This window comes from Enoplosus armatus, chromosome 3 (assembly GCF_043641665.1).
Source record: "Enoplosus armatus isolate fEnoArm2 chromosome 3, fEnoArm2.hap1, whole genome shotgun sequence".
Lineage (NCBI taxonomy): Eukaryota > Metazoa > Chordata > Actinopteri > Centrarchiformes > Enoplosidae > Enoplosus > Enoplosus armatus.
The window spans coordinates 18,737,842-18,752,939 of NC_092182.1; the positions used below are offsets into that span (position 1 = coordinate 18,737,842).

The 15,098-nt window shown below is 39.9% G+C and overlaps 1 protein-coding gene across 1 annotated transcript in view; it reads right to left on the minus strand.

Annotated features, from left to right (window-relative positions):
• Positions 1-15,098, minus strand: part of ppp1r16b (protein phosphatase 1, regulatory subunit 16B) — a 79,673-nt gene that overhangs the window by 43,163 nt on the left and 21,412 nt on the right. Inside the window, exon 2 of the mRNA XM_070902399.1 lies at positions 9,773-10,186. Coding sequence (XP_070758500.1) covers positions 9,773-10,037 — 265 coding nt within the window. The 5' untranslated portion in view covers positions 10,038-10,186. The remainder of the gene's footprint in view (positions 1-9,772; positions 10,187-15,098) is intronic.

Consider the following 15,098-nt stretch of genomic DNA (forward strand, 5'->3'; position numbering starts at 1 on the left):
ACACGGCCAAGAAACATATTGAATTATGAAGCTAAATAAGCCAAAATCCTAATAATTCCACGGTCCAATGCATCCTGCTCTTTCAACTGACTACAACAACCCCCTGACACAATACCACAAACATTTATTCTCCACACAGCATTGTACTTACTAGTTCAACCAATCACACTGCTTCCACTTTTGTATTTTTACTTTTTTTTCCCCAACAATTTTTAATCCCAAATGATATTACATGACCAGGATGAGTCAGTCCCCTCTGCCCAGACTGAGGCACGTGAACTAGCATGGCGTGGGGGAAGGAGACAGAAGTGCCAGAGTGCACCAGGCAGAGCAGCAACGCATGGAGGAGTCTGGAGTCTGACGAGCCCATAGAGGAATGTTAATTTAGGCAGACAGAGCAAGAGAGGGGCAGCAAAAGAGACTCATAGAGAGGACAGAAGAAGAGGTTTGCTGACCTGAAGGCTACCTGAGACCCCGTGAAAACTGCCCTAATCTCAAAGGGCTGACAGGAAAGAAAAGACAAAGGAATATCAATAGTGGCTGTTGCAATGATGAGGACGACACTCCATTAGAAAAACACAATTTCTAAAAGACAAGTAATCACAGAAGCATTCGATAGATACCGCAACAAGGTTACATTTTATCTGTAGCTCTCAACCCAGTCATTGTTGCAGCCCTGCTCAGGGTATGAAATGCCAAATCCCACTTAAGTAATCAACTGCTCAGAAATGTCACATAAAATCAACAGTGAACCTACAAGAGGGAAAAGAAAAAATGCAAAGAGCCAGTGGTGAAGGAGCCTTGATTTGGCCTTAAGTGAAGCAGCTTAATTTTGTCACCAGGAAAGACGCAGGGATGGTAAAAATGGTCGCACTCATCTTCAGTCTTATGATTGAGTGACTAAAACATCCAGAAAGAGCCATGTGGCTTTATACGATGTCAGTGGATTAAATGCAGTAAATGCAGAATTTTTGCTTGATAGATTTTATTAAAGATTAATTAAAGATTTTAGTAATTTAACATTTCAGTGCACATCTGAGCTCACTGAACAGCCAACTGGTTAAAAGAAACTGCATTAAGGTATCAGATTTCAGTACGCAAATCCTTTAGTCAGCGGTCATATGACAGTATCAAGTGGTTGGGGTAATCTAGGGCTGCATTTGACAATTATTAAAACTACCCATTGCAAACTCCTACAGCCCAACATGACATATGTTTGCTTTATTCAACTAACAGTCCAAAGCACAAAGATATTCAGTTTATTGCCATAAAAGAAGACATTCACATTCAAGAAGCTGGAGCCAATTAATTATTGGCATTTTTGTTTAAGAAATTACTTAAATGATGAAATGATTATCAAAACTGCTAATCAATTTTCTGTCAATCTGTCAAATAATTGATTAATCGATTCATTGTTTCCGCTCCAGTTTAATCTTACATGCACAATATGACACAGTCTTACAGTAAAAGGTGTTGTATGCTACAGGATTCTGCAAACATCATCGTTTTTGGAGTGAGGTTTAAAACCTCAAACTGTGTAAGTTTCATTTCTGTAAAATGAGACATGATAGACTACGGTGGCCCACTTAAGAAAACATACAAATAGACAAAACAAATGCAAATGAAAAAAAAAAAAATGGTGCCAAGTGAGAAAACAAAACCCAATGCAGAAACTCTGCAAGTCACACAGAACACGATGGATATTAGTTATAAAACATGAGAGGTTTCCAGGGGACACTAACTATGGCCGGCGTGTCCCCTTGAAACTCTGTTGTTTTACAACTCATTTCTGCTTTATTCTGTGCAACCTGCAGCCTTTCTGTATTGTGTTGTCTGTGTTTTTGTAAATGCTGTCTTAAGCTTCAGCTTTCAGAGCCACCGTAACAGACAGAGCCATAATTCTTTCTATGGATCTACACAAATACCTGTGTCCTAACAGATTGCTCATCCTCATTTTGATTTGTGTTGGGACACATGATGCACGAGAGAGGCTGGCCAGCTTACACTACAGTTGTCAAAGGTCAGAGGTCACATCAGTTTAGCTGAACTTGCGAGTAAACAACCGCCTGTTACGGATCACTGGTTAGTGCTGAGCAAATAGAATCTCTTGAAATCCTTCACAAATTAGTGTTTTTTTTAAAAAGGCCTTGGGCATAACAGGAGTTGGTTATATATTTTTGTGTCTAGATACATAGTTATGAAAAATAGGGTTATGGCTCGGTCACAAAACTACTCAAACAATCATTTTCAGAAGATATGTAAAGCCTCATAATCAATAATCATAAATTGGAGAAAATAAAAAGGAAAAGAAAGGAATAAAAAAAGACCAACTGCATATTAAATTCTGCACTCCAGAAATGAGCCCCTGAATCACTTGTCATATCACTGGTCTTTATATTAGATCAAATGTTTTACAGTATTTGAAGGCATCTGAAAGAAGTGGCGGATAACAAGCGTCAGGCGGCTTTTATTGGCTGGTAAATCTGGTTCAAAAGTCCATCCTTTTATGTCTGGAAGTGCGAACGTTTGAAGTTTAACAATTCTCTTTTGTCTTGGTCCGACTTTAACGTTGCAGTCTAACAGAGAGCAGTAACACTGCAGAGCGACGTACATCATCACTGCACTGTTTGATTTTTAATATTGTGACCTGTGATTAGTTATCCTGTTTCCTGTGCTCAGCACGTTACTCTTGAATAAGAAAACTTGTTAATAACAGCCTCTGATGAGCATGACTGCACAGAAGCTAGTTTGATTAAGATGCTAATTTGCTCACCGAAAATTGCGTGTGTCCCTCCCAATCAAACAAGAGTATCTTTCGTGACAAATTTAACTGAATCTACTGAATGAATCAGCTCTAATAAAACAGGCTGTTTGTAGCATTAGTCTACAGCCATGCTAACAGCTCTGTGAGGCTGCACTTTGGCACAGTGTTGCTTTGAGCTAAATGCTAATGTCAGCGTTCTAACATGCTCACAATGACAATACTAACATGTTGATGTTCACCATCTTAGTTTAGCATATTAGCACAGGAACATTTGCTAATTAGTGTTAAACACAAAGTATAGCCGTAAATGTCATTAGTTTTGCAGGAATTTGGTCATAAACCAAAGTATTGGACAATATAAAATTATGACCTGATGATTGTGCTAGATGACATGTCAGGATCATAGCCTGGGAACAATGAATGGGTGTACCAAATTTCTTGGCAATCCATCCAATAGCTGCTGAGACATTTGTCAACCTCGTGGTGGTGCTAAAGGTCAGAAGGATTCATCCTCTGGGGAATATGAATGTCAGTGAACAACATTTCATGGCGATCCATATAACAGTTGTTGAGATATTTCAGTCTGAACCAAAGTGGTGGACCAACATATTACCATCCATTGCCATCCATGGAGCCACGCCGACAGCATGGCTAAAACTGCTGCTGTGATTAGCTGGAGATATTTCTTGCAAACAGTGCAGAGCACCAGCTTCAACAGCACGTTAATAGCATCTCTTAACATAAAATCCATCACAGGTTTGGATACAGTAGCTGTTGTCATATCTCCTCGTGTTTTTTAAAATGCAGCAGCTGAATTTGTTTACAATAAATATCACTAACTGCACTCCTGCTATCATTCACAAAAGACTTATTTTACACAGAAAAGGTCACGGATTGTGAAAATCCAACACAAAGGTCCCAAAGACTGGCTTTCTCATTTCCTATCCATGAGAGGAGTTGGTTAAATCTCCCCGCAGGCATTTCAAATCAAGAGCAAAGGTTGACCAACATACGGTACCTTAATGCATTTCCCCCTATCGATAAAAACACCAGAAAGCCGGAGTCAGAATGAACTGAGGAGTGTGAAAGAGAGAGAGAGACAGAGCAGACATCACTGTCAAAGGTCAGTGTTCTCAAACGGTTGCATCCGATGTGATGCATTTGTGTTTGTGTTCTTTTCACTCTGCTCGTGTGTGTCTTTTTAATGCCACTCTGCTGCTGCCATATGCCTGGGAGCAGCTAAGCCTGTCTAAGGCCTCTGAGGAGAAGGCCTTAACACTCTAATAAGACAGCAGAAGAAGACAAAAGCTCCACTGAGACCTAATTTGCACACAAATAACTAGAAAGAGACAAAACCACATGTGAATTCTCCTTCCAAGAGGCGTTACTTGCTTTTGGAGTATTTTTCGATCCTGAGATCTAGAGTTATTCCTCCTCTGTATTTATATGGTGATGATATGGCAGAAGGAAAGGTGGTGAACCAAAAGCAAAAGCCACGTCTAAAAAGGGAATATGGAATTAAAGCGTGGCTTCTCAAACATCAAGTCACAAGTTATGATTTTTAGTGGGAAATAAGTGGCAATTAGTGTGCTGGGTGTTGCCACGTGAGTGGGTGAATAAATAGAGTCCAGGGGTGGGAAGCACACAGAGCTGTGACACACAGACTGGGTTCATGGACGGAAAAATACAACTGGCTTTGTCATTGCTGCCAGTCACATTATCACGTTTCGTTTGCTTGTTTTTCTGTGGATCTCAAAACATTTTTTGCACCGATGCCCTATTTTTACACATTTTACAATACATTTTAGATAGGCGGGTCACAGATTGTGTCCAATCCAACAGACACCCTGCCCCCTTTCCCGTCTGTTTATTCTTCTTTGGATATGTGTTTGCTTCATCCCTGGTTGGTTGTTATCTTTTTGAATTATTTATGTATGCTATAAAATGTGCTTATTGTAACTTGCTAAATGAAATGCCAGAAGCATCAATATCTAATAACATGACTCATAAACTTCCTAAAATGTTTTGACAGTGTGCAGGAGATTAGCTTAGCTTTGATAGTTTTACTGTAGAGAAATACAAGTATGACTAATATACAATTTAAATAGAAATGAAAGAACTATAAAAATTCAAACCACATAAGTTTACACTCAATAGTAATTCCTTCACTTGGTAAATGGGCTGTATTTATAAAGGGTCATTAAATAATGAGCGGTGTGAAGCAGTTTAAAGGCGCCAGTATAGTCAATCAGAACTGCTTGTTGGATGATTGAATTTCCTTCAGAAACCCACTTCCCCACACACCTTTCCGACATTGGAATTGGGGGGACAAGGTTTGAACTTCTGTCGATAGCTCTCAATTTTCGTGTGAACAACAAAGTGCAACATTATGAAAGCCTTCCAGGAGAAACAATCTGACAATGTTAGCCGTTATCCACATACAGTGCAGTATCTATTTGCGTCTCTTTCTACGACAGCAGGCTTTTCGACTCCAGTCGGGATTACTGAACGACCTTTTCATCCACGCTACTTTCGCCCACTTACAGTCAGCTGATCAGAGGGATGATTCGATTGCCACCAAATGTTTACCTTGACTTGACCAGACGGTGTTGCCTTAATCATAAATACTGAGCAGCTTTGCAAGTCAATCTGGATAAGAACATTTGCTAATTGCCATGAATGTAAACTTAAATATTCACGCTTCCAGGTGTCGTGCGTGTTACAATTGTACAATCCAACTTTTTAGTTTCAGGTCGTATTTTTTCCCTTTTCCACAGAGATTCTTGACCCCTTCAATCATATCCGAGTTGTTTGACAACTTCATCAGATAACACAGCGGTGTTAAGAGGAAATGTCAGGTCAGTCCATACTGTGTGTGTGCGTGTGTGTCGACTGTCCTTTCTGACCTCAATGGCTGCTCCTCTGCAGGATAGCGGCTCTCTGGAGAGGAGAAAACCTATCAGTCTCAATAGCCGGAGAGCCGCACAGAGAGACACTGAGGTGCTTCACAGTAATTTCACAGCCATCAGCCCACATCACTGTGAGGGGGCAGAGGGTTCAGGACGGTGGTGGCCGGAGGGCGAAGAAATGGGCTCAGACTCAGGATGCATCCCTTTCAATCCAGTCATCTCCTGCCTACTATTCCCTTCTTTCTTGTCCCCTCATATGAAAGCCTCTTCAGTGATTCTCTGGCTAGCAGACTACAACTATAACTGGAAACACATTTACATTCATGCACTCTCAAATATTCATACAAACACTTTCCCACTTTTTTCTTTCTCCATCTCACGACCACAACACATTCACACAGACACACATAAACTTCAGCTCGAGTACACATTGTGTCCTCTGCAGCTTTACTATATCTGTATCTCCTCACGGCCTGGTGAGCTCCCACAGCTTCCAGTGAGGAAGTTATAATGACAGGGACACTGTAGTTCATAGAGGAAAGAGAACACACACACACATACACACACACACTTAAAACAAGCACATAAACATGCACACCTGCATTGTTCGAAGAGTTTCAACAACACCATCTATTGTTCAAGATACAGTAAATCTTACAAAGCACACAAAAAACAAATACTCCATCCATGAAACATGCATACCAATGACGTGACATTTGTTAGTGTGTGCTCGCACACATACCCTCCGGTCAACCCAGTGGAGCTCTGACTGCAACCACAGAGAAGACACAGGAAACATCTCACTCGATCCAACCAATCAGGGATCAAACAGGAGTCAGTCCAGCCAATCCAACCTCTCATCTTATTATGGCCTTGAGGCCGGTAGAGTCAGCCTCAGGTCAAAGTCAATCTTGATCGCTCTCTGTTGTTGTTTTTACTTCTCCCTCTCTCCCCTCCCTTCATGAAAAAGAGGTGATGGATGACTCCTTTTATTTCTCAACACATCTGTAACTTTCCACTGCTCATATTGCCTTTGCTAGTTCATATTGTCATATTGTTTTTGCAGATAAATGTAATTCTGATTTATGAAAATGAATCTAAATGTAAAAGTCAGCGTTGACGTCCTGTTTTTCTAAGATGCTCAAACTCATTTCCATCTTGATCTATATAACATCTTTTCTCTCTATAACCTTCTTTGAAATACATAATGTCTTAGTAAAGGAAGCATAGAGGCTGTGAATAGTGTGTCTCGAGCAGCATAGCGTGTGGAGTCATGATGCTTGATCGAGCATTTGGGGACCAGAGGGAATGAGAGAGGAGATTATCAGGCTCCTGAGCTAGCCAGCTGCCACTGGAGCTGTGTGGGCAACACTACACCCTGTCTCCTTTTCTTTTTATCTCTCTGCCTCTTTCATGGTCACCCTCATTAAACCGCACTGATAGCAAATGTTTCTATGCCCAGGCACTGTCAGCAGTGAGGAGCATTGACAAAGCTTCTGCAGATCAGTAATGCTCAAACCAAAGCAAAGAAATCTGCTCTCAGTGTGTCTAATGCTACACGCTGGCTGGTATATTTATCCAGACGTTTGAAAATGACATAAAATGTGAACACAGTCATGCTGAAAACCAACAAGTAAATATATGTTTATTATTTACATTACCGGGCTTCACAAATAACTACCTAATTACTGATCTTTAAAGTTGAGTGAGTGATGGATAGAAATTATGTTATATACATATTTTAATATACTTTATGATATGGTGTATATATAATGCAGCTACATAAATCAAGACTGAGTTTACAGCCATGCTAGCAGCACTGTGAGGCTGCTGGCACAGAAGTGAGCTAAATGCTAACATCAGCATGTTATCATGCTCACAATGACGACGCAAACATGTTGATGTTCAGCAGGTATAATCTTTTGCATGTTCACCATCTTAGTTTAGCATGTTAGCATGCTAACATTTGCTACTGTAATTGGCACTGAATACAAAGTACAGCTGAGATTGATGGGAATGCCATTCGTTTTGGAACGATCACCAAAGTTATTACAGTTCATCCTGAGGGGACATGAATGTGTGTAACAAAAGTTCATGACAATCCATCCAATAGTTTTAAAAACTACAAATATCAACCTCATAGTGGCGCCAGATGAAAAGTCAGGGGATCACCAAAGTCATTAGAATTTATCCTCTGGGAACCATGAATGTCTGTACAAAATGTCATGAATCCATCCTATAATTGTCAAGATACATCAGTCTTGACAAACCGACCGACACTGCCATCCCTCAAGCTTGCAAAAAGAATACTGTATATGCTATAACAGCAAAGCAAGTTTAGTGAAAACTTTATGATAAATGCACATCTACAGCAACAGTCTAGTGTTATTTCTACATTTATTCAGCCTGCTGGATCACATCTCATCTCTGACCTCACACTAAAATATAATCTTTTGTTGAGTTACTCGCTTAAATCATGAAAATTGTTTTCATTTTACAAGTCGCCATATGTAAACTCAAGGCCAGATGGCCTTCAAAAGTCATACAAGGGATTGTTGTTTAGCTGGAAAGGTCAAATATCTTTTTAAGTAAAAAAACAAACAAACAAACTAGCAACTCAACAGACTGCAGCCCATTGCTCCTTGTGTTTTGTCTGTCCTCTCAAAACTGGATAAACATCCCACAAAAGCTGCTCTTTGAAATGACTCACAAATATCTTAATGTCTCAACCACGTATGAATACCAACCTGACCTTAAATATGTAGAACTTGCTGCTAATAATTCTTGGAGGCTGCTGTTGATAAGTGGTTCATCAAACATCCTTCCTCATTCATCCTTGAACGAGAGCATACAGTATTGATAACTACACCCTTCCTGGAACTGACAGTAAATGAGTAGATGTTACATGTTCCTGGCCTCTTCATGTGGTTTTTCAAACGAATCTAAAGAATTACATGAGCACCAACATCCTGGTTCAAAGTCTAAGTGGCTCAGCAGACCTTCTGGGAATGAACACACTGCGACAAAAACCTTTTAATGTAGTTCAAAACATTTCCAAACTCTTTCACACAACAACACCTCTCTCTATATGAGTGTAAGGAAGCAGCAGAATCAGCAACAGCAGCAGCTGATAAAGTATAGAAAGAGCGTCTCCTTTTTACCCAATTAGGTGATATCCTTTCGTCGCCTGCTGGTTTTGTCAAATCTTTATTTAGGTTGCACACGATGGTAAAATCCAACAGGCCATCCAGACAACACAAACCCCCAAGACCTCCACTGACTCTCACTCCAGCTGGAGCTTGTACTTTCCAGTTCACAGTCCACGTGCATATGTGTGCACATGCATGTGTGTACACGCTGTGCAGCACTGCTTCTGCTCTGTACGAATTATAGTGAAAAAATACTTCAGACCTGTGGCGGTTTCCATATCTGTAAAGACAGCTTGCACAAGCAAAGGATGTACAGTAGCACAGCCATGGGCTGTATTTGTTATGATAAAAAGACTTCTAATCTAATTTCAAGTTAAAGTTAAACTAGATGTCATATCTAAATGATAAGCAGCCTGTTATCACTCCTGCATCACTGACACACTGTTAGCACTGCCACAGCATCGTGGGACTGTTTGTACTGGAAGAAAACAATTATTATCTCCAAATAGGGGGGGGCACCATCCGTAGAAATTTTAATTAAAAGACTGGCAGAGTTTCATCTCAGTGTGACAACTCCATTATTTCCCAATGATAAAACAGTCTCCTAGCAGAACAAATTCAGCTCGAATGGAGTGAGTTCTACAGGCAGTTTAAGTGGGCTCGCCCAGCTAATCGTTTTCCTGACCTTGGCGTTCTGATATCCAGCTGAAGTAGTGAGGTGAGGCTGAAATTAGAGTAATTATTCAAATGTGGCGTCACTGAGCTTTGTGCTGGGTTTGACTCTGAGCTTATGAAAGAAGCCCCAGGCACATATTTTCAGTGCGTTGCCTCGTTACGAGAATAAATCTGCAGTGGTTATATTTTGTGCATCCATTGTTCACATGTTAAGAGCACTTGTGTAGTTTGTGTTATCTTCTTCACTACATATAAATATTCTTTACAGCCCCTACCTTCATCTGGATCATTCCTGGCCGATGCCTCCAGAAGTGCCACGCTGGCGGCAAACGACACATGTCTCTTGGACTCTTGCTGGAGGCTGTTGACGTTGCGTCCCTTCTTGTCAGCCTTTCGCTTCTTGCTTTGCATCTCTTTCTCGTACACAGCCCATCTCTTCAGCTGCTGGGTGCGCCGCTTCTGGGCTGCCCGCAGCCTCTCCAGACTAGGCACCTTGTCCAGCTGCTGCAGCTCCTGGATCAGCTCCAGGTGGTTGGCCATGACGGCCGGGGGGGGGGGGGGGGGCAGTAGTGGATGACGGAGGGGTGTGAAGTTGGGGGGAGAAAGTTTAATTCTAGCGAGGGCTGCACCTTCGGCCGCGGCCTCCTCCCATCATCGTCATCATCATCCTCTTAGCAGCAGTAAACGTCCTGAGTGAGGAGAAAGAGAGAGAGAGAGGCTGAGCCGCTGTTCCTAAAAATATCAGCCACAAACTTTTACTACCTGGAACTTTAATAAATACATCAGTAAATAAAATGTAGAAGTAGTTTGATGCAGCGTAAGACTTCTTGTTCTACTCTCTGTCGTGCATCAAATCAATGCTCACTTTTCAATGTGCACAGAGATGCATTTTGGTGGCCTAGTTAAAGAGATCCAAGTTCAAACTACCAGGCAAGCAAATGCTGAACAACTGTTTTCTTATCACGTTTCCACTCTTTGTCTTTAGCCTGTGCTGTCTATTTGACGCCAACAGATGTAAATAAAATCATATTTCTGTTCTACTAAACACTCCCAGGTTCACATCAAGGTGAAACAAAAATGAAAGCAATTTGTCATTCTCATAATCGCTCCATTTTCCTCCATTTGCACGATCTACACTCCATCAAGATGATGCCTTTAAGTGTTCAGGGAAATGGAGAAATATACCTCTCTGAGAATAGAGGCCAATTTCTCAATTGCTATCTAAATGACTGAGCATGGGTTGCAGTCTCAATTTTCCATTTGCTTTGTGAGCCGTTATAGACCTGTCTACCATCTCCCATCAAGGTTAACCACTTCCTGAATGCTACAAGTAGACGCCAGTATGATGAGAAGCTGATAAAGAGAAAAAGTACTAGGGCAGTGAGCTGAAGCGGGGATTTTTGGTGCCATCATTACCACGATGTAGCCCGGCTGGCGGTAAACATGAACAAAATGTTTCTTTTTATTCTCCCTGACAATTGAAAGCCACACTGTCAGTCAACCAACTAAAGCAACTTTAGCTTCTTATCGGTTTTTTGAGAGATCTACCAAGAAAGCAGCATAGTGTATGTTCAGTGATTATAAGGAAATCTAATCGTGGGCAAAAAACAAGCTTTTAACAATATAACAGGTCAAAAGCAGATACACATTTGCAATAAACCTTAATAAAGTTAAATACAGACTAAATACAAACATGCTGTGCAGCAGGTAGAAAATCTACAGTGACTGAGCTTATTCAGACCACTTCCTTTGAACAACACTGTCAACAATGTACGGACATTTTATTATTGGAGCCAGAAAACCCTCTCCTGATAAAAGTCCAGCCCTTTCCACTCATGCAAACACATACACACATACCAAAACACATTTTGTACGATTTCCAGAGCTATATATTCATGTGTTATGTAAGAAACATGCTCTTACTTACTATTTCCTAAATGCTGATAAATATTTCCTCATGTCTGCAGCCCTTCACTAATGAAACCCCTCGAGTCCAGCTGCATCGCCTGATGAAATGCCCACAGTGCAATGTGCTACTACATGCAGTCAGTCTGCAACCGACATTATACTAGCTCTACAACCCCTACCTAACTGCTAAAAACATGGACAGGAAACAAGCAGCATATTCACTTCCTACAGCATCACTTTCAGTCCTCAGTTTACCAGCGTAGCGTGTGTGTGTGTGTGTGTGTGTGAGAAAGTGAACAAGTGAACATGTTGTCTGTTGCATTCTCAATTCGCAGCCAAGTGAATAACTCAAAAAAGGTCTCCAGACATACATATGAAACTCTTAGATAAACCCTGCGGCACTGTTGACTCTGATACATCCTTGTATTTAATATATAACGAAACCTACTTACCAAATAACAAGCGGAGATAGAGACTATGAGAGTTTGTGTGAAAGAGGCACAAGCTGAAAATGTCTTTAACACAGCAAATTGGTTTACAGCAAATGATTCGTAAAGACTGGGTCAGGATCCAAAGGTTGATCTCAAGAGGTTTAGCAGCAGGGTCTCAAATCATTCTGGAGGAATTTCAAAGTAAAGCTGTCAGCAATCCCCCCCCCCCCCCCCCCCAAAGACTTTCAAAGAAGACAGACAGCAGATGCAGAAGTACAGAGTGCTGAACGGTCTCGAGACATGGTTTAATTTGTTGGTTTGCATTTTTGGTGTGAAAATAAAATGTGTGCCAGAAGAAGCTAAAAAGCTTTTCTAAGAGCTTTCCAAATCCTGGTCATTACATCAATATTTATCATTTATCATATCGATTTACTGTAACTTGCTTGACATTTAAGGTCAGCAAATTGTGCTCTTCATTTTTATGCATGTAGTTTTATGTTGATTATTATGATTATGTTGGTTCCAAGTGGCAATCAGATCACCTTATTGTTGAAGGTATTTGAAATCCATGTATTTATTAGTATGAAGTGTCACATTAACTTTACAAAATAAATAAATAAGACAACTGCAGAAAGAGAAGGCAACATTGTCAAATTTATGAAAACAAAAATACAAACAAGTATGTTTTTTTAATGCTTATTTACAGAAAAGGCTGTAAATAAATAAGGAACAACCACAACACCATTACACAAGTATACAATTCATGACTATCCATCAATATAAACAAGTAATAAATGTAGCTACCTGTACTGTCATCTTACCTGAGGTAATAATAATGTTTCTTCTAAAACTTCCTTCATGTAAATATATTATGAAAGCACTGCTTGTTATCCCCAGAATAGTGTGATATTAATAACTGAGGTCTGGAATATTGTGATATTGTTTGTTCTGTCAGTATCACCTGTTCCTGACACACTGGTCCTACTAACAGAGGCGCGTCCATTCAAGTAATGACATGAAACAGACCCTTCAGCACTAAAACAGGAAACCCACCATGCTGAGTAATGAGGAGACTGATTGGACAATGTGCAAAATTATAAAGATACGTTACATACAGCTCCCTCCTGTGCATGTGTTCGTCCATGATGTCTTTCCTTTTGAATCTGAAGCATCAATTTTAAACAAACTACAACCCTGATTGTTTAGCTCATCTTACACTTTACTATGAAAAGCGTTTACTTAGTCGTAACATTTTTATTGCCTTATTTTATCAGTGAAATGAAGGTTCGCTCAGCTGAGCTACAGCCAAAAGGTCAGCCGCCTTTCTCTGGTTTATAGGAGCTGACTTTATTGAAGGAACTGATGAAATAATAAATGCACAGTGGTGGCCATCACGACTGAAATGTTGCTGTAGAGTGAAAAAAAGACAAAAAAAACCCACACATGGTCATGGAAAAATAAGTTTTTGACTGGCCGGCAGGCGTCCGAGCTGGTCGACAAGTTACCCAACAGTCTACATCCGTGTAAGTGTCCATGGCAGAGAAAATAAGTACATTTACTCAAGTACTGTACTTAAGTACAATTTTGATCTGTACTTTACTTGAGTATTTCCATTTTATGCTACTTTATACTTCTTCTTCACTACATTTTGGAGACAAATATTGTACTTTTTACATTTATTTGACAGCTTTAGTTACTTTGCAGATTCAGATTATTAATACAAAATATAAATCAACTAATGAATGATTATGTATTAATATATACAAACAGCAGTATATTAAGTTATTAAAATTAGCCCCAGCTTTACCAGCTGCAACTACAAAGTGCTGTACACATTAATGCATCACTAATTGTAATCCAGTAATTTAATCTATATGATTCTGAAATGGGACATTCTGCATAATATTTACTTTTACTTTTGGTACTTTAAGTATATTTTGATGCTTACTTTGTACTGTTACTTGAGTAAGATTTTGAGTGCAGGACCTTTACTTGTAACAGTATTTTTACACTGTAGTATTGCTATTTTTATGAGTACTTCTTCCACCACTGTGTCATGAGGTGTCCTCTATACATTGTGGTGAATGGCGTCTCCACCTCGTCCCTTATGTTTGTATATAAGAATACATCCGAGTGTTTTATCACCGGCCTGATTACAGATTAATAAAATGTTGCACAGCACACCCTGAGGACAAAGTAGCAGTAAATAAATGAGAGTCAAGTTAGAGAATAATCGTCTAAAACGTAATACAAATACCACCACTTGTTTTCCATTTTAACCAATATCACAATAAGACCCATAACTTCAACACACAGTGGAACTGATCCAGAAAAAAAGGCCAACAAGCTTTATTTTACAACATGTTGAGTTTTACAAGGTAAAAGTTTCCTCTGATGCTCAGTGACTGAATGATTCCAGGCTCTGCATACCTCTCCCTCTCTCTGTTAGATGTGAGTGGAGCGGACAAAGTGAATTAACTTCAGACAGGATGTGTGACAAACAAGGAACATCCAGTGTTTTCTTTAGCTGTCTTTGATGGTCAATGGCATTAGAGCCGGGAATATGAAACCCAGGAGCTACTGCTGATCAAATCAGGGGAATCAGAGCAGAGGTAATGGTATTACTCATACACACACCCACACACATATAAACACACACACACACACACACACACAGTGAAACACAAGTGAAAGTATGGTCAGAGGCAAAAAAAAGCAACTAGTGACAAAAACAGATCCACTTATCTGCTGCTGATTAATGCCGTTAACAACTGCATTAATCATCATTTATTATGCCTTTTATGTCTCATGTAAACACTTTGAATTGCCTTGTTGAAAGGTGCCACACAGATACACTTGCCTGGGTTCATAGATGAGCAAAGACTGACTATCCAGCTGCCGTGATCCTGACGAAAGAATCTCTGAGCCGATAAAACTGGTGATAATAAAGGAAACCCAGATGAGCGTGAGTGTTAACAGTAATAAACTTTACAAGCAGCACGAGTGGATATGTTTTGTCTCTGTGCTATGGTGGAGCACGTTGGAGGATGCTCAAAACTAGTTCTCTGGTATGCATATGGAGCGGTAATAATTAGCTAGTCGATTATTAAATCAAAAGAAAATTAACCCTTTTGTTAATCAATTCAATGGTTTTGTCATTATTCAAGCAAAAATGACAAATATTTGATGATTTAAGGTCCTCAAATGTGAGAATTAACAGCTTTTTTTGGTCTTACAATAGAAAATATGTAATATTTTGGGG